The following is a 27,852-nucleotide window of genomic DNA, read 5'->3' as shown; positions in this document are numbered from 1 at the left end:
AGGCCAAAATAATGGCGAAGGTCGTGGAGACTTTGAAGGCATCTTTTGGGGTCCAGCGCTCCAAAGATCAATTGAGAAAAAGATGGTCTGACCTGAAACTCAGGGAGCCGGATCAATACCGACGTATCCGGAAAGTTCTTAAAAAAAGTAAGTACTTGTCGTGTTTTTCTCTTGTGTTTATTACCTTGTATACTGCTCCATGTGCTTTTCCTTCATATACGATTTTTTGTTCATCGTTTTAAACGATCTTTTAATAAACCTCGTTACATATCTATAGATAGATCTCTATATATATATATATATATATATATATCTATATATATATCTATATATAGATATATATATATATATATATCTATATATAGATATAGATATATATATATATATATCTATATATAGATATATATATATATAGATATATAGAGATATATATATATAGATATATAGAGATATATATATATATATAGATATATAGAGATATATAGATATATAGAGATATATAGAGATATATAGATATAGATATAGATATAGATATAGATATAGATAGAGATAGAGATATAGAGAGAGAGAGAGAGAGAGAGAGAGAGAGAGAGAGAGAGAGAGAGAGAAATATATAGAGAGAGAGAAATATAGAGATAGGTAGATAGATAGATATAGAAATGTAAAACATTCTTTTTGAATATTTGAAGTTATCTTAATTTTTTTGCTTTACATTTAGTTAGATATTTAGAGATTTTGTTCCAGATATAGAGAGAGATCAAAAGATTATTAACTATATTTTGAGATATTGATATCTATCTATCCGATATGTCTTTATAATTTTAAATATTGAGGTAAAATAGGAACTCTACACAAACCACTTCACTACAAATGTTGGAAAATTACTATGTACTAAAATATCTGTGTGCTAATTAGATTAATAATTTTTTGTTTCACATAGGGGAAAAATCACTCAGCCAACAACAAGAAGACAGTCCACCCCAAGCAAAACATGATTGGGAAATCAGCCCAAGTCCCATTGAGGATGTGGAGGAAGGAGAGGTGGGCGACATGGGCACCCCACCAGGTGAGTGTCTGACACACCAGCTTACGTTAATCTATGCATGGCTGCCTTTTGTTTAATGTAATTTGTCTACTCTATTTTAGGGGATCTGGTTGTGCTTCATTCAAGCAACAGTGCCACCCCCGAGGATGTGGAGGAATTAGGCTACATGGGCACCCCACCAGGTCAGTGTCTGAGACAACAGCTTTATTTATGGTAAGGTAAACTATGTATGTGTGCATATTTCTAAAGACATTTTTTGGTTTCATTCCACTTTAGGTACAACAACAAGAAGTGACTATTTCACCTCTGAAAGTGCCCAACGGCTAATTGGTCAAATAATGGCCTGGAATAAAGACATTGATGAAATGCGTAATCGGCTGGATCGTATGCAGCAGGAAATGAAGGACATGATTGATGTTTTGGGTCGAATCTTAATTCCCCCTTTTTAAACCCCAAAACATCAATCATGTCCTTCATTTCCTGTTTTGCTGACCCCATTCTGGGCCTTCTCTTTTTTTTTTGGCAGAACATAAATGGCTGTTTAACCTAATGTAAAAAAGGAGGGCTGTTTCTCGTAAATACCTCAAAAATCCACAAAAAAATAAAACTTGATTTTCTAAAAAACACAAAAAAAAAAAAAAAAATTGATTTTAAAAAACCAAAAAAAAATAAAAAACTTGATTTTAAAAAACCAAAAAAAAAATAAAAAAACTTGATTTTAAAAAACCAAAAAAATCAAAAAATTGATTTAAAAAAACAAAAAAAACTAAAAAACTTGATTTTAAAAAACACAAAAAAAAAAAAAAATTGATTTTAAAAAACCAAAAAAAACTACAAAAACTTGATTTTAAAAAACCAAAAATAACTAAAAAAACTTGATTTTAAAAAACCAAAAAAAAATCAAAAAACTTGATTTGCAAAAACCAAAAAAAACTAAAAAAACTTGATTTTAAAAAACCAAAAAAAAAAAAAAAAAAGCCTGTTTGCGAAAATCAAAAAGCCAAAAATATTTTTTTGTGGATTAGGTAGAAATATTTAAATATAATTATATTTTGCTACATTATTAAGATATCATTATATTTTTGTCTATGAACATTTTATACTAAATGCAGAACTGAATGCATAACAACCATTAATAAAAACATCTCCTTATAGGAATTAAATAAATGTGTGGTTTGTTATTTCAAGGCTCAGTATCAGTTTGGTTATAATTGTAAAAAAGTTGTTTACAGTGGCAATGGAGCTTATTTAGACATTTAAAATTAAAATACAGTTGGCACTACAACTGCTCGACCATAACCTAGGAGACAGCCCAAAAGAAAGGCAAGCAATAAATATAATGCAAGATTTCCTCAATATTTTTTTTATTGTCAAAAATTATATATCCTGGCCCATTGCAATGGCCCCCCTACCCATAAAATAATTAACATATTGCTGTCTAACTTGACGGGCACTTTGGGGGGCCAAGACAGTATCCAGGCCTGTAAGGTTGGCTTCTATTTGTCCGGCCTCAGGCCAAACTGTGCCTATATAATTGGGAGAATGCTTGTTTAAAAAGTTGTGCAGAATGCAGCACGATAAAATGATAAAATTAAGTTTGTATTCCGCCAAATTAATGGCTGTTTGAAACAGGCGGAACCGGCTGGCCAGAATTCCAAACGCATTCTCAACCACTCTTCTAGCTCTGGCCAGCTGGTAATTAAAAACCCTCCTCTCCGGGGTGAGGGTTCTTTGGGGGAATGGCCTCATGAGGTGCTTGCTGAGAGCGAAGGCTTCATCGGCAATGAAGACAAAGGGGAGTCCTTCCACGTTATCCTCATCAGGTGGCAATCCCAGGCCACCACTCTGGAGACGCTGGCAGAACTCCGTCTGGGCAAATACTCCTCCATCCGACATCCGGCCATTCTTCCCCACGTCCACATATAAAAAATCATAGTGTGCCGACACCACCGCCATTAAAACAATACTGTGGAACCCCTTATAATTAAAATAATATGACCCCGAATGGGGTGGTGGCACAATGTGGACATGTTTCCCATCTATAGCCCCTCCACAATTGGGAAAGTCCCAACGGCTGGCAAAATGGGATGCCACAGTCTGCCATTCCTGTGGCGTTGAAGGAAACTGGGGAATCAAACAAGAAAACCAAAATCAATTAATTTGGAAGCTAACATTGCAAGAAAATTAGACAATTAAAAACATTATTCCCCAGCATCAGTATAACATTCAATAATTTAATTCTTCTGGAATAACTAATATGGAAAGGCACACTTATCAGATTGCTCACCCCCTCTGATGGAACATTGATTACATTTTAGGGGGTTGTGAAATCCCTAAAAAAATTACTTTTAGGACACGCAGGAATTTAGGGACTAAAAAGGCTACAAGACTGCAGTTGTCGCACTCTGCAGGTGCAGTTGCTAACCAGCTTACAGTAAATGAGGTAATGTAAAAAGGCATTCATGTTGCAAGGAGTACACAATCACATGCAAGGGCAATTAATGAAAACACTTTGAGGCTTGCATATGATTTGATGATGGAAATCAGCAGAGCTTCTGCTCATTTACTAAAGCACTGGAACAAATGCACTTGTAGAGTGCACATGCATTTTGCAAACTGCAACATATATTTGCTTTAGACAAATCAACACCACAGAACATTCAAGCAAATTTTAACGAGGGTGGGGGTGGGGGGGTTGTGAAATCTAGATAATTGCTCATTAGCAGCACACTATTTGGAGTGAGTTTAGGTGGGGGGGGGGGGAGTTGTGAAATCTAGATAATTGCTAATTATAAGCACACTAAATACACTCAAACAAAATACATTCAAAATGAGTAGACTAGGTGGATATGTTCCCATCACTTCATGCTGGGAAGGTTATTGAAGGAAAATATACATGCATGACAAAAAATAACAGGAAAAAATTCCAGCATGTGTGAGGATAAAAAGGGGACATTCACACTATATTGCAATGATGGTAAGTAGTGTTTGAAGCAAGAAATACATCACATTATCAAAGATTACATAAAAGAACATGTGATGCTAATAAAAGAAAAATATCTTACCTTAATATAGTCCTTCTGCAGGACCTGTATGATGGCAGAACAGGTCTCTGGGATAATGATCCCCAGAGCCTGGGGGGAGATGCCTGTCGAGAACTTAAGGTCCTGCAGGCTTCTCCCTGTGGCCAAATACCGCAAGGTAGCGACCAGCCTCTGCTCCGGAGTGATGGCTTGCCTCATGCAGGTATCCTGCCTGCTGATATAGGGGGTCAGCAAAGCCAACAAACGGTCAAAAACGGGGTCCGTCATCCGGAGAAAGTTCCTGAAATCCTCAGGATTATTCTCACGGATCTCACGGAGCAAAGGCATGTGACAGAACTGGTCACGCTGAAGCAACCAATTCTTGGTCCATGAACTCCTCCTCGCCCTGTTCATGGACTGGTCTTGGGCTGAAGAATAAACTACAGCACCAAGCACATACAATGCACGAGCTCTACGACGAGTACGTACAGGTAACATGGCTTCAAAACGGTCGGCTGGTCAGAACGCACTAAACAGAACGCACTGAAGAACAGCAAGGCCTGTGAAGAACGACCTGAAAATCAGGAACGAGCGGCCAATAAAACAAAGATTTCTCAATGCCAACTGACCAAACTCACTGAAAAGCAGATACAAACCTCACAAGCACAGACTGAACAACAGTTAAAACGAACTGAAAAATACGAGTCTCACAAGCGCGAATCGTCTCTCACCAAACTTCTACTAACACGAGATAAACACGAGATTAGCAGAAGGAGCCCAAAGGGTGTCGTACGGGCTATTGAACTTCCGTTTTATAGTCTCGTCGGACTTGGTGTACGTCACCGCGTACTAGGCTGTCGTACTTTTGTGTGGTCGTGTGTGTGCAAGTCCGTTCGTAAGAAAGTCTGCCGCAAGTCCGCCGAAGGTACGTCGGAAGTATGTCGGACAGGCTGTCGGACTTTTGTAGGTGAAAAGTCCGACCGTGTGTACGCGGCATAAGAAGCACATAAGTCATTTTAAGAGAAAAAGTTTGGAGATAAGGATCGTGAATCACCTACCGGAATCCTCTGCAACACACAGCGATCAGCGCCTGCCCCGCTGTGGTGTCTGGCTTTATGGTGTGCTCGTTTCCCCAGCAATGCACGGCCGCTCCCGCTAAGCCCCGCCCCCCCATGAGGTCATTCTGTGGCGACCAGGGCTCCAGAGGGGAAAATGCAGGTAAAAATCCTCTTCAGCTCGCCACAGTTTAAAGTGTGTCCTTTAGACAACAAATGCCCACAGCCTGGCACAAGGCGTCGAGTGTCATAAGAGGCTTTACCTCCATCATTCTGGACCCTCCAACCCCAGGAGAGGCTTAACCTGGGGGGGAAAGGTTCGGTAGGGGGGTATAAGCTGGAATTCAGTCCGGTGGTCTGGCGACCAATGAAAAAAGAACACGAGGGGGAGGGGAGGACAGGGATTTATAATGCTGGAAGAAGGTGGTCCTGAGGGTTAATGAGGAACAGTTAATCCATAGTGTGCTGACGGGAGGACGATAAGGAAACTTTGTTTGTTCCGTGAGACATCCCCTGCGTCCACCCACCTAACCCCCTGGTAGGTACAATAGCCCTCTTGTATGGTTTGGTGATTTTTCTTTTTTTTCCTGGATATAGTCCATATCCTCCTGGGGCTGTCAAAAGACCTGAACAATGAGTCAAAAAGAGGACAGATTTTATACAGTTTGCATAAAGCCAAGGCAGATATTATACTCCTCCAGGACACCCATTTTCGCAGTGAAGGCATTTCCTGTATGTTCTGGTAAACATTATTCCCAGTGGTTTCATAGCACTATGTCTGGTTCTAAGGCAAGGGGGGTCTCCATTGCTTTTCATAAAAATTTACCGGCTCAGCATTTGGAACATATAGCTGATATTAATGGTAGATATCTTAAATTCCAGTTGTGGGATAAACTTTTCACAATTGCTAATTTTTTATATTCCGAATCATGATCAAACCACGATTATTTCTCGCTATCTTTGTCTTTTAACGGAAGGTGTCATTCTTGTAGGAGGAGATCTTAACTTAGCCCTAGAGCCTCAGTTGGACACCTTTGCCCAGCGTTCCAATATTCCTCACTCTCAGCTGAGGGCCCTTAAAAAACAACTGTTTGACAACAGACTACTTGATTTATGGTGGATTTTATATCCCAAAGATCGTAATTATTCATATTTTTCATCAGCACATAAATCTTATAGTAGGTAAGATTATTTTTTATCAGGTCCAAAGGTTTTGGAGTGGAATCCCTCGATGGAAATAAGGTAATTTATTTGGTCTGACCATTCACCCGTATTTCTATCAATATACCCCCCCCCCAGACTCGAGGCACAAGTTGGTCCTGGTGTTTGAATGATAGGCTTATGTCTAATCCACTCTGCCACAAGGCAATTGTAGAGGCAATCAGCAATTTTGTTTCTGACCATGAACAGGACGAGACTGCACTACCACTAAAATGGGAAGCTCTTAAAGTGGTTTTACAAGGGTTATTTATCCAACATAGTTCTCGTCTTAAAAAAGGAAGATCGTTGGCCATTCAAAACATTCTGTCAAAAGCTTCAATCATTAGAAACTTTACACAAAGCTTCACAGTCTACATAACGTCTACGAGGGCATCCTTATTACAGCTAATGGAAGAATCGCATACCAACAGAAATGTGCCTTAAGTAGCTACAGATATAGAAATAAATGTGGGAGACAATTAGCACGTATACTACATCCCTGTCCTCCTCAGACTTTTATAGCTAGTATAAGGAAGTCATCGGGGGAAACTACCTCAGACCCGCAAAGTCTCCATCAAACATTTAGGCAATACTTTTCAGCTCTTTACAATCTGGCTCAACCATCTTTTGTGGAAGACATGGGATCAAATACTAGATAGCATTGAATACTATGTGCAGGAAACTGCTATTCCAACACTAGAAGATGACCATAGAGAATCATTGGACTATTCTTTCTCAATGGAAGAATTACTGGGAGCAATTACAGACATTCCATCAGGTAAGAGCCCTGGCCCAGATGGATTTACTCCAAAATTCTATAAAACATATAAAGAACATTTGTCTCCATTTATGCTGCATGTGTTTAATTCCATCTCTTCTACAAACACATTTCCGACCCAAACATTGGAAGCCCATATTACTCTAAACCAGATAAGGACTTAACATTATGTTCTAGTTATCGTCCAATATCTTTAATTGGAGTAGGCATAAAAATTTATGCTAAATTGATTGCGTCACATCTTTAATCTTTTTTCCCCAGCCTGGTACATAATGACCAGGCCGGATTTGTTCAAGGAAGAGAAACATGCTACAACACAATAAAAACATTCCTACTTATAGGCCATGCTCAATCAGCTAAAATACCAGCATGCCTTCTCTTGGTTGATGTGGAGAAGGCTTTTGATCGGGTCGGGTGGCCTTTTCTTGAGCATTCACTAAGGCAAATAGGGATGGGTCCAAATCTACTAAATAAGATCTTGACGCTATACACTAAACCAAAGGCCAGAATAAGGATCAATGGATCATTGACTACAAGTTTCCCTATACAAAATGGTACTTGTCAAGGATGCCCTTTATCCCCCTTGCTTTATGTTCTATATATATATGTAATGAAACATTTAGCGATAGCAATCAAACAGAACCCCTCTATCACAGGCATAAGGCTAGATCAACAGGAAATAAAACTTGCTTTGTTTGCTGACGACCTGTTACTTTATGTTACCAATCCACATATCTCTATGCCTTCTATTCTATTGGAATTCCAGCGCTTTGGAGCTCAGAGTAATTTCAAGCTAAATGTCTCAAAATCAGAAATTCCTAATGTGTCACTCCTACCACACCAAGTGACGGTGCTGAAAATTAATTTTTCATTTAGATTTTGTTCCTCTGCATTAAAATACTTAGGAATCAACATTCCTTCGGACCTGACCCAGTTATACTTAAAAGTCAGCAGCTACAAATACTGCAGCTGCTGACTTTTAATCGGACACTTACCTGTTCCAGGGTCCAGCGATGTGGGGGATCGAAGCCCCGCTCGCCTCCCCCACCGCTCGGCGGTGCCGGCATTTTAACTGTGGGCATTCAGCTGTGACTTCACAGCCAGGCACCCACTGCACATGCGCGAGCCGCACCGCACGCCGTCACTGGCCTTGCAATCATCTGGGACCGATCACGTGTCCCAGATCATTGGCAAGAGGGAGGGGAGAGAGGCGATCTCCCTTCCTGCGCAGACGGAATTGATGTCACCAACCCAGGCACCGAAGAAGGCAGACTACGAGGGACCCTCTAGCTAAAGGCATTTAGAGGTGAGTAAAAAAAAAAAAAAATTTCTCCAAATGTTTTTTTTTTATTTTTTTAAGCACAATACTAATTTTTTCTTTTTTGGGGTGGAACTCCACTTTAAGTTTATCTGGGGGAGCAAGAGATCTAGATTAAATTGGAAAATGCTAACATTACCTAAAAAGAAAGGAGGAGCGGGTGCACTGGGTCTTTATTTTTATTATGCGGCGGCAGTCCTGACTAGACTAGTGAACTGGTTCCATCACTTTAAACCAATCTTTTAATAGAGACCTAAATTTGTTTGAGTCCATCTTGTTGCAAAGTAGTAGACCAAATCATGTTCTATCAGCAATATATAGGATTCTTATTTTAAAAAATCACCCTGAGCTCCCAGAATTTACAAATAAATGGGCAAGTGATCTTAATATCCAAATTGGAGCAGAAGAGTGGGAGAAGTCATTTACCCTCACACATGGCTTGTCATTGGCAATTAAAGCCCAAGAGACAAGCTATAAGCTTGTCTCTCGTTGGTACCGATCCCCATCAACCACGCAATGAATATATTCAGAGGCATCAGACAAATGTTGGCGATGTTATTCTGCCAAGGGCTCGTTGATACACATATGGTGGGTATGCCCCCAAATTTGACAATTCTGGGACAGGATCATGCAGTTGTATACTATAGTTACAGGGGAGTTAATCCCCAACACACCTCAAATTACTCTGCTATCCATTTTACCAAGCTCATATAAAAATATCAAAAAGGGTTTGCTCAGACATTGGTTAATAGCAGCGAGACTGGTTATCCCACGGCATTGGCAATCAACACAAACTCCTTCAGTGAATGAATGGATAGTGGAAATGGACCTAATTGAGAAGATGGAGACCCTCCTGTCACATGAATTGGACACATATGAAAAATGTTGTCAGATATGGGCCCCCTGGAGGACATTTACGGAATTTTTTTATGTTTCTTGTTTGTTTGTTTTTATCTGATATTTTGGTTATGATAGTTTGTATAATGTATTTGTAAGATGTTTTGATGGTATGATAATACCATTAATGTATGTACAACTGTTTACTTGTAAAAACTCAAAAAACTGAGATTGAACAAGAAAAAGGAGCATGGGATCCCCCCATTCCATTCCCAGGCCCTTTGGGTCTGGTATGAATATTAAGGGGAAGCCCAAACCAAAATTAAAAAAAAAATTGCGTGGGGGTCCCCCTAAAATCCATACCAAGCCCTTTGGGTCTGATATGGAAATTAAGGGAAACCCTGCGCCAAATTTAAACAAAAATGGTGTAGGGTCCCCCCAAAATCCACACCAGACCTGAAGGGTCTGGTATGGATTTTAAGGGGAACCTGCGCCAAAATTGAAAAAAAATGGTGTAGGGGTCCCCCTCAAAATCTATACCAGACCCTTATCTGAGCATGCAACCTGGCAACCCACAGGAAAAGAGGGGGATGAGAGAGCGCCCCCCTCCTGAACAGTACCAGGCCACATGCCCTCAACATGGGGAGGGTGCTTTGGGGTAGCCCCCCAAAGCACCTTGTCCCTATGTTGATGGGGACAAGGGCCTCATCACCACAACCCTTGCCCGGTGGTTGTGGGGGTCTGTGGCCAGGGGGCTTATCGGAATCTGGAAGCACCCTTTAACAAGGGAACCCCCAAATCCCGCCCCCCCCTGTGTGAAATGGTAACGGGTACAAATGTACCCCTACCATTTCACAAAAAAGTGTCAAAATGTTAAAAATGACAAGACACAGCTTGGGGACAAGTCCTTTTTTAAAAAATAAAAAAATAAAAATGTCCCACAATGTCCATTCATCTTCTTATATCGCTCTGCCGACGGACCGAAAAAGAAAAAAAAATTGCCACCGATCCGCCTCCATGGGAGGCTCCCACTGTGTGATGCTTCATCGCCTTTGGCAGTTCTTATATAACTAAGAGCGGGGCCACCCTGTGACGTACCCGGGTGACCCCGCCCCCTCTGACGCCATGAGGACTTTCCCATGGCTTCCCTGTGGCGTCAGAGGGGGGCAGGGCCACCCGGTTATGTAAACGTATGACCCCGCCCCCTCTGACAACACGAGGACTTTCCCATGGCTTCCCTGTGGCGTCAGAGGGGGGTGGGGCCACCTGGTTACGTAAACGTATGACCCCGTCCCCCTCTGACGCCACGGGGACTTTTCTATGGCTTCCCTGTGGCGTCAGAGGGGGCGGGGTCATTTGTTTACATAATTGGTTGGCCCCGCCCACCTCTGACACCACGGGGAAGTCATGGGAAAGTCCCATGGCATCAGAGGGGGTGGGGTCATCCGGGTACATCACAGGGTGGCCCCACCCTCAGTTATATAAGAACTGTCATCAGTGAAGCGTCACACGGCGGGAGCCTCCCATAGAGGAGGATCAGTGGTGGATTTTTTTTTTTGGTCTGCTGCGGCATGAAGAAGAAGATAAATGGACATTGTGGGACATTTTTATTTAATTTTTTTTAATAAAGGACTTGTCCCCAAGGGCCTGGTATGGATTTTAGGGGGACCCCCACGCAATTCTTTTTTAAAATTTTGGTTCAGTGTTCCCCTTAATATTCATACCAGACCCAAAGGGCTCTTTTTTTCAATGAGTTTTATCTATATTGCCTAGACCCAACAATTCATTACAGCCGCGATCAGTTTTAAATGACAATTTTTCCTTTAGAAATGTCATTTTGCTGTGGTACTGTTCTAAACATGGGAAAAATGCGCCACTTTGGAGGCATACTATAGACACCCCCCAGGCACAATATTTAAAGGAATATTTCATTTTTATTGTTTCACTTTAAGCATTAACAAAAAATCACTGCTCCCGAAAAAACGACCGTTTAAAAAAAAAAAATTGCATTGATATATGTCCCCTGGGGCAGGACCCGGGTCCCCAAACACTTTTTATGACAATAACTTGCATATAAGCCTTTAAAATGAGCACTCCCATAGACTCCCACTCCCATAGACTTTAACGGTGTTTGCATGTTCTGCCAAATTTTTTGCCTGTTCGGTATGTTCTGGTGCGAACCTAATAGGGGGGTGTTCGGCTCATCCCTGCTGAGATTCACTGTGTGGTTGTTATGGGTTGCTGAAAGGCAGAAAGAGAACTTCCAGCGATAAGTAATGGCTCTGGATCTTAGGACATCTAATAGTAGTCTCAGTTCCCTCCTCCTCTGCAGAGTAATATTAGATAGATCCCGAAAGAGCTTAATTTCAGTGCCCTGAAATGTGAGGTGTCCCCTGCTTCTCGCTTTGCACAATATTTCTTCTTTTAGTAAGAAATCATTCAGGCAGCAAATGATATCTCTGGGTGGATCTGTGTCTTTACCTCTCAGGCGCAGCGCTCTATGTATGCGTTCTATGGCTATTGGAGTATCATGAGGTCTCTCCAGGAGGTCGTTGAAAATGGCGCTGACCACTCCTGTGATCTGAGCAGCTTCAATGTTTTCATCGAGGCTTCTTACTCAAAAGTTGCGGCGTCTATCGCGGTTGTCCAGGTCTTCCATGTGGCGGTTTATTTCCCTCAGGTGAATGGCATCGGATTCTGTTACTTGTTGAACATGGCACAGTGAAGCGTCATGGCATGCTTGTGTTTCCTCAACTTCCTCCACCCTCAGAACAATGGCCTGTATGTCAGAGCGAAGATCAGAGATAGCAGCTGACAGTGTGTTTTTGATGTCTGTAGCTACTGAGCAGAGGTCTGCTAGGCTCAGTGCAGAGGTAGGGTGCAGGTCCGGTGAGGAAGGACTGCGACTCCGGTCTCTAAGCGTGTCACGGCTGGATGAGCGTGACTCATGTGAGGAGGCCTGAGATGCCATCATGACTCCCTAAGACCGTGTCCGGAACATCTCTGGTATATGAGGGCTGAGCTGTGTGTCTTGATCTCTGGGGGAGCGGGAACGGGTTGCTGAAGCACTCTGGTGTGTACTTCCCATGCTGGATCTGCTGTGGGGCTGATGTAGTCAGGTATCTGGACCTCAAGGAACAGGAGCTCTAAGATTACACGTCCATCTTAGAACGGAGCCAAGCCACGCCCCCAGAACAAAATATTTACAGAAATGTGAGGGGTGTACTCACTTTTGTGAGATACTGTATATATACAGTATATACATATACAGTTATATATATATATATATATATATATATATATATATATATATATATATATATATATGATACAGCTTTTGCACATCTGTAAATTTCACTTTATACATATATACAGTATGTATATAAAAATATAAGGTATACCAGTCATATTGGATATCTGCCCTTCTGAACATGGCACACAGTCATAGCAGCAAGAGTGGATTGAAGCTCCTGGCTTTTTTCTGTATCCGGGCAAACAAGAGTCCACACACCGAGACTCCAGCTTCTAAAAGGAAGTGAAAAAAAATGTATTTACTTGTGTGAAATAACATTGGAGATTAAATAAGAGTGTGTTGAAAACTGTTACTGTATCTCTTTATCTGTGTCTTCCATTGCATATTATTTCTATTTTTCAGTAGAGCTGCCAGTAAGTGTCTCAGTGTACAGTCTGGAGATCCTGCCGGGAACAACTCTTCTTATTTCAGGCTGACCACACTAAGCCACCGCCTCACACTGGAAGAGTACTCATGGCAGCCTAATGCCCTGTAAACACGGTCGAACATTGATCAGACATTCCGACAACAAAATCCATGGATTTTTTCCGACGGATGTTGGCTCAAATTTGTCTTGTATACACACGGTCACACAAAGTTGGCGGAAAATCCGATCATTCTGAATTCGGTGACGTAAAACACATACGTCGGGACTATAAACGGGGCAGTAGCCAATAGCTTTTGTTTCTTAATTTATTCTGAGCATGCGTGGCACTTTGTGCGTTGGATTTGTGTACACGCGATCGGAATTCCCGACAACGGATTTTGTTGTCGGAAAATATTATAGCCTGCTCTCAAACTTTGTTTGTTGGAAATTCCTATGGAAAATGTGTAATGGAGCCCACACACGGTCGGAATTTCCGATAACGAGGTCCTATCACACATTTTCCATCGGAAAATCCTATTGTGTGTACGCGGCATTACAATGCTGATGATAATATTGAGGAAGTTGATTAGTGTTGTCAGCCTGCTATAGGAAGTGCTGCTACTGGTGTGATCTCCAGGTCAGAAACTGCAAAGGATTCCCAAAAAATGCAAACCGAATACAGTGATATAGTGATGACTAACATATTCAAAATATATATATATATATATATATATATATATATATATACCGGTGTATGTGTGTATATATATATATATATATATATATATATATATATATATATATATATATATATATATATATATATATATATATATATATATATATATATATATATATGTATATATAATTTCTGGTTTACTAGCACTATAAAATGTAATTTTTTTTTTTTTTGGTTTGGTGTCAGCCTTGCCCTATTTTTTATTTTGTATATTAAACAGGTATAACAAAATGCTTGCAATTGTATATTTAATATAGCAACCAGGAGGAAAAAAGAGAATTTCACTTGTACGGATTACAAACATGTTAACTATTTTAACCTGGGGGGACAGAAGTCATTCCCCATGGAGAACCCCATAGTCTATGAGGAAGAGTAAGAAATAAACCCGAAAAATATTTTACTTTCTTTTTTTAACCACATCCTGCCTACATTATAGATGGCTACAGCGCAGGGTTACTTTGCTGGGAGGGCATCCATGGACATCCTCCTGGGATCGTCCTCTGTAATCACTGAGACCATGGGACTGAGATGATCATAGATCGGGGTAAAGGGCCAATCACAGTGGCCCTTTTCCACGTGATCAGCTGTGTTTAATGACAGCTGATCACAGGATGTAAACACAAGCTGGTTATGGGCTTTTCTTTCCTCATGCTGACATTGTGAAGAGAGAAGAAGAGAGCCAATAACCAGCTTGTGTTAAAGGGGCATCAGCACTAATAATCAGGGCAATCAGTGTCCACCAGTGCTGCCAATCAGTGCCCATCAGTGCTGCCTATCAGTGCCCACCAGTGCTGCCAATCAATGTTTGTTCATCAGTGCTGTCTATCAGTGCCAATCAGTGCTGTCAGCCAGTGCCCATCAGTGCCTCCTCATCAGTGTCACTTATCAATGCTGCCTATCAGTGTCCATCAGTGCTGCCTACCAGTGCCTATCAGTGCCCATCAGTGCCGCCTCATCAGTGCTCATCAGTGCCACCTATAAGAGCCCATCAGTGCCACTTACCAGTGCCCATCAGTGCTGTTTACCAGTGTCACCCATCAGTGCCCATCAGTGCAGCCTTATCAGTGCACACCAGTGAAGGAGAAAAATTACCTGTTTGCAAAATTTAATAATAAACTATGAACATTTTTTTTTTTGTTGTTGTTTTTTTTCACATTTTTTTTGTTTATTTAGCAAAAAATAAAAAAAAAACAGTGGTGATGAAATACCACCAAAAGAAAGCTCTATTTGTATGAAAAATATGATAACCTCTTCATATTGGTATAGTGTAGCATGACCGCGCAATTGTCATTCAAAATGTGACAGCGCTAAAAGCTGAAAAATGGCCTGGGCAGGAAGGGGGTAAAAGGCAAGTGGTTAATTTCTGTGTTATTAATACTTATATGTGAAGGGCAGATAAGGCTAATATAATATTTGAAGCAATAAAGTTCATGGGTAACATTATGAAATGTCATTGAATGACTATAATTGTTACACATCTGGTGAGAAAACTGTCCATTCGGTTGGCAATGTCATGAAAAGTGAGAGCCACATGTTATCCTCCTCACCGTATTATTGTCTTCATCCCATGTTATTTTGTTGGGGTCAATGTGAAGTTGGTCTTCTTCTGTACCCCAAGGTGTGTACGAACCAACATCAGTAGACTTTATTCTATAGTGGCGCAAAGACTTCAACCAATTTACTATTTGGTAGTGGAAAGGAAATTCACCATTTTCATCAAATAAGGTCATTCTCTCTGCCGTCTTATATGGATTTTTTATTTGTTTCACATATTTATGCAGCTGGAAGACAGAAAAACCTCAAACAAGTTAAAACTGAAGTTTCAACAATTTATATGTTGCTTTACCTTGTTTCTCCATCTCCCTTTATCAACGAAATATACAGTATATATATATATATATATATATATAGACCTTCTTCTTATAGACCTTCACCCCCACACCGCTTGACGGTACAAGCTCGTTTGACTCACCGCCACGGCCTGTGAGTCCACCTGATCTGGTAAGGGCATCCTTTTGCTTTTTCTTTCTCTGGGTTGAAATCACCCACATGAGCCAGGATTCAGCGTGTTTTTAAGGACCCTTCCTGAACAACTTACAAACACCTTATAGGAAGACGGCTTGCGCCCAGTCGGTTGTGGGACTAAATAGGAGTACCCCATCCACCCATCAAGAGACTTGTAGTTTTCCATATATGTTTATCCCCCTTAGGGATTTGGATACCCTTTCTCTTGATTTCTATCCTAATGAACAGTATTTTTGTTGAACAGCATACTCAGTATATTGAGATACCTTGCATCAATATTTGCCTGTTTCGTTTTTGTTTTTTGGAATATGGTTTTATATGCATGATTGCTTCTTTATCAACTTATAGGTTGTCACTGAGTATTCCACTTTTCTACACATCTTAGTACTCACCGTTATCTATTCCTTTTGGATATTTCACTAAATAATTACTTCTCACTTCACAAGTTCACACTGTAAGTTTTATCACTCCTCTACGGAGATCATTGTTACTTGATTAGTAACAGGTGTCTCACTATTCATTAGCGCCACACTTTTTATTTTTATTTCATACTTGCAACGGTCAAATTGCTGTGTCGGCTGCTTCATTTCCCTTTAGGAGTTGGCGCAATTTCTACATCTTTTTTGTATATATATATATATATATATATATATATATATATATATAATACAGAAATATAGAAGAAATCTTGCGAGCCACAATAATCCAATGCCTTACTGGAGAACAAACCAAATATGGAAATAAATACCCAGTTGCAAACGCAGATCACGTATTCATGGCCGTGCGGTAGATACAAATAAAGAAAATTGCGCTGCGCTTAGGTATGTATCAATATATGCGTTCGCCCTATCGGTATCATATGCAAAGGTGCTATGTGCATGCGATTCAGATCCACAAATAATTCCGTATATCCAAACCAAAAAAATGTGCTACTGAATGCCACATCCAAAGTGCAATGTGCTTAATAATAAATGAGCTCTATATGCGTAAATAAATATATTGCTCACATGTTAATCAATTAGATTGAAAACAGCCTAGCAAAAATCAATGTGCCAAAGAAATGCATCAAAGTGCCATACGTATTAAATCCAAAATGCAGTGTGCAAATAATAAACTCTACATATATCCATATATATAATACACCCACATTGATCAATAGTATTCAATAAAAATCTAAGTGAAAAAAACATGCGCTATGAATATAGTATCTTATACATATCACATGCAAAACTCCAATAAATCATACAGGTGACAGGTGATATAAAAAACATATATGAGTGATATGCGATGCTTGAGACAATAATTGTCCTTATCCGTGAAAAAATCCTCCGAGATAGTATCACACAGCAATGTGCAGTGAAAAGTTCCAAAGGTGAACTACAGTGCATAAAAGTGTTTCACAGAAAAATCCAATCGCTGAACCACAGTGCCCAGATCATGCCGTGATGTGCCTCGGTGACCCCCAAAGTGGTTGCGCTCACCTTAGAGCGTATGACACAGGGTTTAACTGCGTCAATACACGCTATGGAGCCACCCCTGGGCTCAGTATTAGGACAACAGATGATCTCCAACCAGGCTCTTTAAGGCTCCACAGGCATCAAACCCATAAAAAAGAAGGGACTATATAGTATAATATCGCCAGACACTTTATTAAAAACATATAAAATCCAATCCCCACACTGGGGTACTCACATTTTACAGGTGCTTAGTGTGCACCAAACAATACAGGCAGAGTAACGCTAATCGGCGTGCTGTGGGGTGTCAGAGATCCCCAGCCCAGCTCTGTGCTGATCGCTCCGTCCTGGCCCCTCCCCTACGCCTCTTCGACACAGGGAATCATGTGTCTTCATCAGGGGGATATGATTGGACGGGCGCTCTGCAGTTTAAATACACTAACGGCGGCCATTTTCCCTGAGACCGCAGACTCTTATGTGTTGGGCTTCGCTCCTCTATGCATAGCACAACCTTTAACATAAGACGTTCTATCACTGTAGCCATATTAATCATGCTGATCATAAGGGGAACCAAATATAAAACATAACTATATCCAGGACGGAGCCTCGGAGGGGAAAACTAAGACACCACAGAACTCTTATAGCCAACATTAAGATAAATAAAAACGATCTCACATATATCTACTATAAGCGATCTCATATCTAACTCTATTACAAACAACCACATACAATTGCTGGGAGACCCACAGTACATACACTGGCTCTATTAGCAAGTAATGCCAGTAATCAGCCTGCAATTAACTATCCTCAAGATGAATTGTTAGTGTGTATGGTAATTTGACTAGTTTAATTATGAATGATGCCTGTATACGGCTCTCCCTCCGAGCTGGTATCTCTCTTATATTTCAAGCAAGCGGCCCATACAGGCATACATAATAAATAACTATAAAAATCCATCTTATGCATATAGACCAACTAATAGCATATAGCCCTATATATCTACAAAGGTATAAAATTTATAAAAAATTAAATATAAAAAACTACTTACTTTTATTGAAATATAAATTAAAAAATATATATATTAAAAAAAAAATGTATAAACCAGTGGACACCTAAAAGAAATCAGTCACTTCAGTACCTAATTAAATGTCCTCAAAAGGGGAAGGGAGAATTTTATTACTTCCTGACTAAAGCCTATAGACTACAAAAAAGGAGGGGGGTAAGGATGACACCCTTATATGGGACCTCTGAAGTCCTTCCAATTAATTACATATTAAATCTATATAATAAAAACATCAGACCAATCTTGCTATGAAATTATATACAATAGACTACATAAATTCCAGAAATATATATGATATAAATTACGTGATATTCAGATAAATAGGGTACAGAGTGATGTATGTCAATCTCCCGGCTAATCTAAGCCAGGATAGTATATATAGGAATTAATTGTATAACGTACAGTATGAAGACTAAAAATTGCTCAAAAAACATGTGAGATCGAACTCTTTATTCAACCCACCCGGTGACAAAGAGCCGAGCTGGTAAATCCACCAGGATTCGCGCTTGCTAATATCTCTGACATAGTTGGAGCCTCTCCAGTTTCGTTTCGGAGCCTCTAGTCCCCAAAACCTCATGCCCTGCGTGCTCTGGTTGTGCTCATTCTTAAAATGCACATACTGTGTACAATAGCTACCAACCGCTTACGGATAATGAAGATCGATACGCATATGAGCCTTTTTTAGGGAGGAACCAGGATGGACACGCCCGCGAAGTAAGATACCTAGGAAGAGAGGAGGAAGAGCGGGACGAAGGTTACAGCAAAAAAAGAAGGCGGGAAGATAAGGTGAAGGGATCTATAATCTAAGCGGCAAGGATCTATCAAGGGAAGAAATTTTGACACTTGATAAGGGCATAAAATTTGCACCCAAAAAGGGACTTAACAAATTTGAAACTTATGTAGGGGTACAAAAGTTCATAAGGAAATTGAACATCAAAAAATACTATGCCTTGAACCCAGTTGAGAAAACGGTTGTTAATGAGAAGTTTACGGGTTTAAGAAATAACTCGATTTTTAATCCATATGTGGCCAATAACAAATATGTGGACCTTTTTAAAAAGTTGGTCAATACAGAGCTCGAACAATTACCCATAAAAAGAGTACATGAGCACAGGGATTTTAAAAAGGGATTAGACTCATTGGAGAGAAGAACGGATATAGTTATAAGACCGGCGGACAAAGGAGGGGGCATTGTGGTGCTTTCGTTACAGCAATACAAGGATGAGATGGATAGGATCCTAAATGATAGCAGCACATATCAGGTATTAAATGCTGATCCTTCCAGGAACTTTAGGAATGAATTGGATCTGATTATAAAATATGGTGTAGATAATGAATTCCTAAATAAACAAGAAGCCAAATATTTAATTCCCACAGTCAGCAGGATTCCAGTAATATATTATCTGCCGAAGATTCATAAAGACAGTCTGAATCCACCTGGACGGCCCATTGTGAGTGGGATTGAGTCCCTAACTTCCAGATTGGGAGAATACATTGACCTCCATCTACAACCTCTGGTAAGAAGAACACGAGCCTTTCTTAAGGACACTAAGCACACCCTTCAATTATTGGAAGAACACGTCACGGATAATATCATCATGGCTACAGGCGACGTGTCGTCATTATATACAAATATTAACCGTGAGGGCGCTTTGGAGGCCGTGGAATGGGCCCTAGATAAAGAGGAAGGAATTGATAGGGGCCTATGTGGATTTATTTTGAAATGTCTGGATTTTTGTTTACACCATAATTTTTTCTGGTACAACAATAGATTTTTCCTACAGATAAGGGGTGTCGCTATGGGCGCTAAGTTCTCCCCCAGTGTGGCGAACCTTTATATGGCCAAATGGGAGGAAGAGTCGGTGCGGATTGAACAGTATGGAGATATATTATTATACAAGAGGTTCATAGACGATCTTCTGATCATGTGGAAAGGGAATTTAGAATCGCTAATGAAATTATTGGAGTCCATGAATATTAACAATCGGAATATCTCCCTAACTTGGGATGTTAGTAGGGACCGTATACACTTCCTAGATCTAGAAATCTTAGCTACAACTAGTGGTATCATTACCAGGTCCTTTTTTAAAGCCACTGATCGTAACTCCTACATTCCCACCACCAGTTGCCATCACAAACCATGGCTTAGTAATATCCCCAGGGGCCAGTTTACAAGAATGAGGAGAAACTGTACACGAGAGGGCGATTTTGAATCACAATCAGATAAATTAGAGAAAATGTTTTTAGATAAAGGTTACCAGAAGGAATTTTTAGAAAGAGAAAAAAATTTGGTGAAGAATTTTAAGAGGGAAGATTTGGTAAAGGATAAAAATGCTGCTGTGGTTAATGATGAGTATGATGGTACATGTATAGTTTTAGACTATTGTCTACAGAGTAAAGAAGTAGAGAGGATTTTAAAAAAGTATTGGAACGTACTAAAACAAGATTGTCATTTAAGAGATTTAATACCTGATAAACCTAAGATCATCTACAAGAGAGCACCCTGTTTGCGCGATAGACTGGTGCACAATGTAGTGGAACCACCCCCACCGAAGCCTAAGATGTTCTGGGACCTAAAGGGATTTTTTGGTTGTGGGAGATGTTATAGTTGTGTAAGAGTACCGTCTAATATTAAGAAAGTTAAAGAGTTCTATAACCCCCATAGGAAGCAGATACACACTATAGAGGATTTTGTTTCATGCGACACCATTGGAGTGGTATATGCGATTCAATGTCCTTGCAACTTATTATATATTGGTCGCACTATTAGGGCCCTGAAAGACCTATGGAGGAGCATGTGAGGAACATACGGAAGGGGTCTGACAGCCATTTCCTGTATGTGCATTTTAAGAATGAGCACAACCAGAGCACGCAGGGCATGAGGTTTTGGGGACTAGAGGCTCCGAAACGAAACTGGAGAGGCTCCAACTATGTCAGAGATATTAGCAAGTGCGAATCCTGGTGGATTTACCAGCTCGGCTCTTTGTCACCGGGTGGGTTGAATAAAGAGTTCGATCTCACATGTTTTTTGAGCAATTTTTAGTCTTCATACTGTACGTTATACGATTTATTCCTATATATACTATCCTAGCTTAGATTAGCCGGGAGATTGACATACATCACTCTGTACCCTATTTATCTGAATATCACGTAATTTATATCATATATATTTCTGGAATTTATGTAGTCTATTGTATATAATTTCATAGCAAGATTGGTCTGATGTTTTTATTATATAGATTTAATATGTAATTAATTGGAAGGACTTCAGAGGTCCCATATAAGGGTGTCATCCTTACCCCCTCCTTTTTTGTAGTCTATAGGCTTTAGTCAGGAAGTAATAAAATTCTCCCTTCCCTTTTTGAGGACATTTAATTAGGTACATATGACTGATTTCTTTTAGGTGTCCACTGGTTTATACATTTTTTTTAATATATATATATTTTAATTTATATTTCAATAAAAGTAAGTAGTTTTTTATATTTAATTTTTTATAAATTTTATACCTTTGTAGATATATAGGGCTATATGCTATTAGTTGGTCTATATGCATAAGATGGATTTTTATAGTTATTTATTATGTATGCCTGTATGGGCCGCTTGCTTGAAATATAAGAGAGATACCAGCTCGGAGGGAGAGCCGTATACAGGCATCATTCATAATTAAACTAGTCAAATTACCATACACACTAACAATTCATCTTGAGGATAGTTAATTGCAGGCTGATTACTGGCATTACTTGCTAATAGAGCCAGTGTATGTACTGTGGGTCTCCCAGCAATTGTATGTGGTTGTTTGTAATAGAGTTAGATATGAGATCGCTTATAGTAGATATATGTAAGATCGTTTTTATTTATCTTAATGTTGGCTATAAGAGTGCTGTGGTGTCTTAGTTTTCCCCTCCGAGGCTCCGTCCTGGATATAATTATGTTTTATATTTGGTTCCCCTTATGATCAGCATGATTAATATGGCTACAGTGATAGAACGTCTTATGTTAAAGGTTGTGCTATGCATAGAGGAGCGAAGCCCAACACATAAGAGTCTGCGGTCTCAGGGAAAATGGCCGCCGTTAGTGTATTTAAACTGCAGAGCGCTCGTCCAATCATATCCCCCTGATGAAGACACGTGATTCCCTGTGTCGAAGAGGCGTAGGGGAGGGGCCAGGACGGAGCGATCAGCACAGAGCTGGGCTGGGGATCTCTGACACCCCACAGCACGCCGATTAGCGTTACTCTGCCTGTATTGTTTGGTGCACACTAAGCACCTGTAAAATGTGAGTACCCCAGTGTGGGGATTGGATTTTATATGTTTTTAATAAAGTGTCTGGCGATATTATACTATATAGTCCCTTCTTTTTTATGGGTTTGATGCCTGTGGAGCCTTAAAGAGCCTGGTTGGAGATCATCTGTTGTCCTAATACTGAGCCCAGGGGTGGCTCCATAGCGTGTATTGACGCAGTTAAACCCTGTGTCACACGCTCTAAGGTGAGCGCAACTACTTTGGGGGTCACCGAGGCACATCACGGCATGATCTGGGCACTGTGGTTCAGCGATTGGATTTTTCTGTGAAACACTTTTATGCACTGTAGTTCACCTTTGGAACTTTTCACTGCACATTGCTGTGTGATACTATCTCGGAGGATTTTTTCACGGATAAGGACAATTATTGTCTCAAGCATCGCATATCACTCATATATGTTTTTTATATCACCTGTCACCTGTATGATTTATTGGAGTTTTGCATGTGATATGTATAAGATACTATATTCATAGCGCATGTTTTTTTCACTTAGATTTTTATTGAATACTATTGATCAATGTGGGTGTATTATATATATGGATATATGTAGAGTTTATTATTTGCACACTGCACTTTGGATTTAATACGTATGGCACTTTGATGCATTTCTTTGGCACAATGATTTTTGCTAGGCTGTTTTCAATCTAATTGATTAACATGTGAGCAATATATTTATTTACGCATATAGAGCTCATTTATTATTAAGCACATTGCACTTTGGATGTGGCATTCAGTAGCACATTTTTTTGGTTTGGATATACGGAATTATTTGTGGATCTGAATCGCATGCACATAGCACCTTTGCATATGATACCGATAGGGCGAACGCATATATTGATACATACCTAAGCGCAGCGCAATTTTCTTTATTTATATATATATATAATGTATATGTATTTTATACAAATCTTTTCTGTTTCTATTACATACTAGACATGTGTAATTCGTTTATTACCAAATTAGTTTTTTAACGAATTTAGACAACTTTATTATTTCGGAAATATCCAAATTTGCGATCTGTCGAATTTCTGAATTTTTCCGAATATTCGTAAATTCGAAAATTCGTAAATTCGAAATTTCAGAAATTCGAAAAGGTGCCCCCGGTGATCCTTCAACCAAAGTGGGAGGCGCTCTAATACAGGAGATGTTCTAATGGGCAGATCACCAGGTGAAAACAGAGGAGAGGGGAAGCCAAAGAAAAGAAAATGAATGCAGCCACCACATCTAATGATTGGTAAGCTGCAATATATTATGTGTTTGCTTTTAGGTTGAACCACTTCAGCCCCGGAAGGGTTTTCCCCCTTAATGACCAGGCCATCTTTTGCTACATGACACTGTGTCGCTTTAACTGACAATTGCACGTGTCGTGCGATGCTGTACCAAAACAAAATTGACGTCCTTTTTTTCCCACAAATAGAGCTTTCTTTTGGTGGTATTTGATCACCTCTGCGCTTTTTATTTTTTTTGCGCTATAAACAAAAAAAGTGACAATTTTGAAAAAAAAAAAAAAAAAATTTCTTTTTGCTATAATAAATATCCCCCAAAATGTTTAAAAAAAAAAATTTCTGAATCAGTGTAGGCAAATATGTATTCTACTACATATTTTTGTTGAAAAAAAAAATCGCAATAAGCATATATTAATTGGTTTGCACAAAAGTTATAGCATCTACAAAATAGGGAATAGATTTATGGCATTTTTATTATTTATTTATTTTTTACTAGTAATGGCAATTTTTAGCGGGACTGCAACATTGCGGCGGACAGATCGGACACTTTTGACACATTTTTGGGACCATTGACAGTTATACAGCGATCAGTGCTATAAAAATACACAGATTACTGTATAAATGTCACTGGCAGGGAAGGGGTTAACACTAGGGCACCACGATCAAGGGGTTAAATGTGTTCCCTAGGGAGGTGTTTCTAACTGTGGGGGGAGGAGACTGACTAGAGGAGGAGACAGATCGTTAGTAGGAACACATGATCTGTTTCTCGTCTCCTGCCAGAGGGATCTGTGTGTTTACATACACAAATCCTCATTCTTTCTCTCGTGCCCACCGGCCATGCGCATCGGGTCCCCCCCCTTTGCAGCTGGTAAGCGCGTGCGCCTGCTATGTCTCTTAAAAGAGTCGTCGTACATATATGGTGATTTGTGCAGGAGAGCCAACCCGCTGCCATATATGTATGGGAGCCAGTCGGGAAGGGGATAATACCACTTTAACTGCTTCCAGAGTGACCACCACATATTTACAGCAGCAGGGCGTTCCGGGCGGCGTGAAACAACATACCTGTACGTTGTCTCTTTTTCCCGCTCTGGGGATGCGTGCCGCCCGCGACCCCGCTCCCGCTGTAATTGGACACGGCAGGAGCCAATCAGCAGGGTCCGGCGGACGCAATGTCCGCCGGGACCCACCGGTCATTTACAGGAGAAGCAGAATGGTAGTCTACACAATGTACACAAGGCAGACCGCCGTTCTGTCAACATCGCATGAACGCACAATTGTCAGGTGAAGCGACGCAGTGCCGTATCGCAAAAAAATGGCCCGGTCATGAAGGGGCTGAAACCTTCCAGGGTGGAAGTGGTTGTAAAGGCTGAAGCTTTTTTTTTTTTTTTTTTTTTTACAGTACAGTTTTTGTACAGGATTCCATTGGCTCCCACTGCTGTCAGTGACAGCCAGTGAGCCAATAAGTACAGAGTGTGGGGGGGGGCGGCTCTATGTGTCTTAAGTGTGGGGGGTGGGGCAAGCCACGGCTCTATGTGTCTTATGGACGCATAGAGCGGGACTCAGTAGCGAGTACACACCAGTGCTCCCGTAGTAATCAGCTTGCTATTCAGGGCGATGGTCAAAGGGGAGGAGCCAAGAGCACCGGTGGGGGACCCAAGAAGAAGAGGATCCAGGCTGCTCCGTGTAAAACCATTACACAGAGCTTGTAAGTTACATAGTAGGTGAGGTTGAAAAAAGACACAAGTCCATCAAGTCCAACCTATGTGTGTGATTATGTGTCAGTATTACATTACATATCCCTGTATATTGCGGTCATTCAGGTGATTATCTAATAGTTTCTTGAAGCTATCAATGCTCCCCGCTGAGACCACCGCCTGTGGAAGGGAATTCCACATCCTTGCCGCTCTTACAGTAAAGAACCCTCTACGTAGTTTAAGGTTAAACCTCTTTTCTTCTAATTGTAATGAGTGGCCACGAGTCTTATTAAACTCTCTTCTGCGAAAAAGTTGTATCCCTATTGTGGGGTCACCAGTACAGTATTTGTAAATTGAAATCATATCCCCTCTCAAGCGTCTCTTCTCCAGAGAGAATAAGTTCAGTGCTCACAACCTTTCCTCATAACTAAGATCCTCCAGACCCTTTATTAGCTTTGTTGCCCTTCTTTGTACTCGCTCCATTTCCAGTACGTCCCTCCTGAGGACTGGTGCCCAGACACTGGACAGCATACTCCAGGTGCGGGCGGACCAGAGTCTTGTAGAGCGGGAGAATTATCGTTTTATCTCTGCAGTTGATCCCCCTTTTAATGCATGCCAATATTCTGTTTGCTTTATTAGCAGCAGCTTGGCATTGCATGCCATTGCTGAGCCTATCATCCACTAGGACCCCCAGGTCCTTTTCCATCCTAGATTCCCCCAGAGGTTCTCCCCCCAGTGTATAGATTGCATTCATATTTTTGCCACCCAAATGCATTATTTTACATTTTTCTACATTGAACCTCATTTGCCATGTAGTCGCCCACCCCATTCATTTGTTCAGGTCTTTTTGCAAGATTTCCACATCCTGCGGAGAAGTTATTGCCCTGCTTAGCTTAGTATCGTCTGCAAATACAGAGATTGAACTGTTTATCCCATCCTCCAGGTCGTTTATGAACAAATTAAATAGGATTGGACCCAGCACAGAACCCTGGGGAACCCCACTACCCACCCCTGACCATTCTGAGTACTCCCCATTTATCACCACCCTCTGAACACGCCCTTGTAGCCAGTTTTCAATCCATGTACTCACCCTATGGTCCATGCCAATGGACCTTATTTTGTACAGTAAACGTTTATGGGGAACTGTGTCAAATGCTTTTGCAAAATCCAGATACACCACGTCTACGGGCCTTCCTTTATCTAGATGGCAACTCACCTCCTCATAGAAGGTTAATAGATTGGTTTGGCAAGAACGATTCTTCATGAATCCATGCTGATTACTGCTAATGATATCATTCTTATTACTAAAATCTTGTATATAGTCCCTTATCATCCCCTCCAAGAGTTTACATACTATTGATGTTAGGTTAACTGGTCTGTAATTCCCAGGGATGTTTTATGGGCCCTTTTTAAATATTGGTGCTACATTGGCTTTTCTCCAATCAGCTGGTACCATTCCAGTCAATAGACTGTCTGTAAAAATTAGGAACAACGGTCTGGCAATCACCTGACTGAGTTCCCTAAGTACCCTTGGATGCAAGCCATCTGGTCCCGGTGATTTATTAATGTTAAGTTTCTCAAGTCTAATTTTAATTCCGTCCTCTGTTAACCATGTAGGTGCTTCCTGTGTTGTGTCATGAGGATAAACACTGCAGTTTTGGTTACTGAAGCCCCCCGATTCACTCGTGAAGACTGAGGAGAAGAATAAATTCAATACCTTTGCCATCTCCCCATCCTTTGTAACCAGATGTCCTTCCTCATTCTTTATGGGGCCAATATGGTCTGTCCTCCCTTTTTTACTGTTTACATACTTAAAGAATTTCTTGGGATTTTTTTTGCTCTCCTCCGCTATGTGTCTTTCATGTTCTATCTTAGCCAACCTAATTGCACCCTTACATTTCTTATTGCATTCGTTATAAATTCTGAATGCTGTGGATGATCCCTCAACCTTGTATTTTTTGAAGGCCTTCTCCTTTGCTTTTATATGCATTTTTACATTGGAGCTAAGCCATCCAGGATGTTTGTTCGCTCTTTTAAATTTATTACCCAATGGGATACATTGGCTAATGCCCTTATTTAATATGCTCTTAAAGCAAACCCATCTTTCCTCCGTATTCTTTGTTCCTAATATTTTATCCCAATTTATGCCTTTTAGCAAGGTTTGTAGTTTAGGGAAGTTGGCTCTTTTGAAATTCAGTGTCTTTGTGTTCCCTTCATGTCTCCTATTTGTGTGATTTATACTGAAACTAATTGACCTGTGATCGCTGTTACCTAAATTGCCCCGTATTTCCACATCTGTTATCAGGTCTGTATTGTTGGTAATCAGTAGATCTAGTAATGTTTTATTTCTAGTTGGTGCGTCTACCATCTGACCCATAAAATTGTCCTGCAAGACACTAAGGAACTGGCGAGCCTTAAATGAATGCACGGTTCCC

The 27,852-nt window shown here is 40.4% G+C and overlaps 1 protein-coding gene across 1 annotated transcript in view; it reads right to left on the bottom strand.

Moving 5' to 3' along the window:
* Positions 1–27,852, bottom strand: part of LOC141142588 (vomeronasal type-2 receptor 26-like) — a 171,695-nt gene that overhangs the window by 49,754 nt on the left and 94,089 nt on the right. The window contains exons 4-5 of the mRNA XM_073629266.1: positions 15,202–15,435; positions 12,658–12,781 (exon numbers count right to left, since the gene is read on the bottom strand). Coding sequence (XP_073485367.1) covers positions 12,658–12,781; positions 15,202–15,435 — 358 coding nt within the window. The remainder of the gene's footprint in view (positions 1–12,657; positions 12,782–15,201; positions 15,436–27,852) is intronic.

Source organism: Aquarana catesbeiana, linkage group LG01 (genome assembly GCF_042186555.1).
Source record: "Aquarana catesbeiana isolate 2022-GZ linkage group LG01, ASM4218655v1, whole genome shotgun sequence".
NCBI classification, from domain to species: Eukaryota; Metazoa; Chordata; class Amphibia; order Anura; family Ranidae; genus Aquarana; species Aquarana catesbeiana.
Note: the sequence above shows the minus strand (reverse complement) of the source record. Positions and strands in the feature narration are given on the sequence as shown.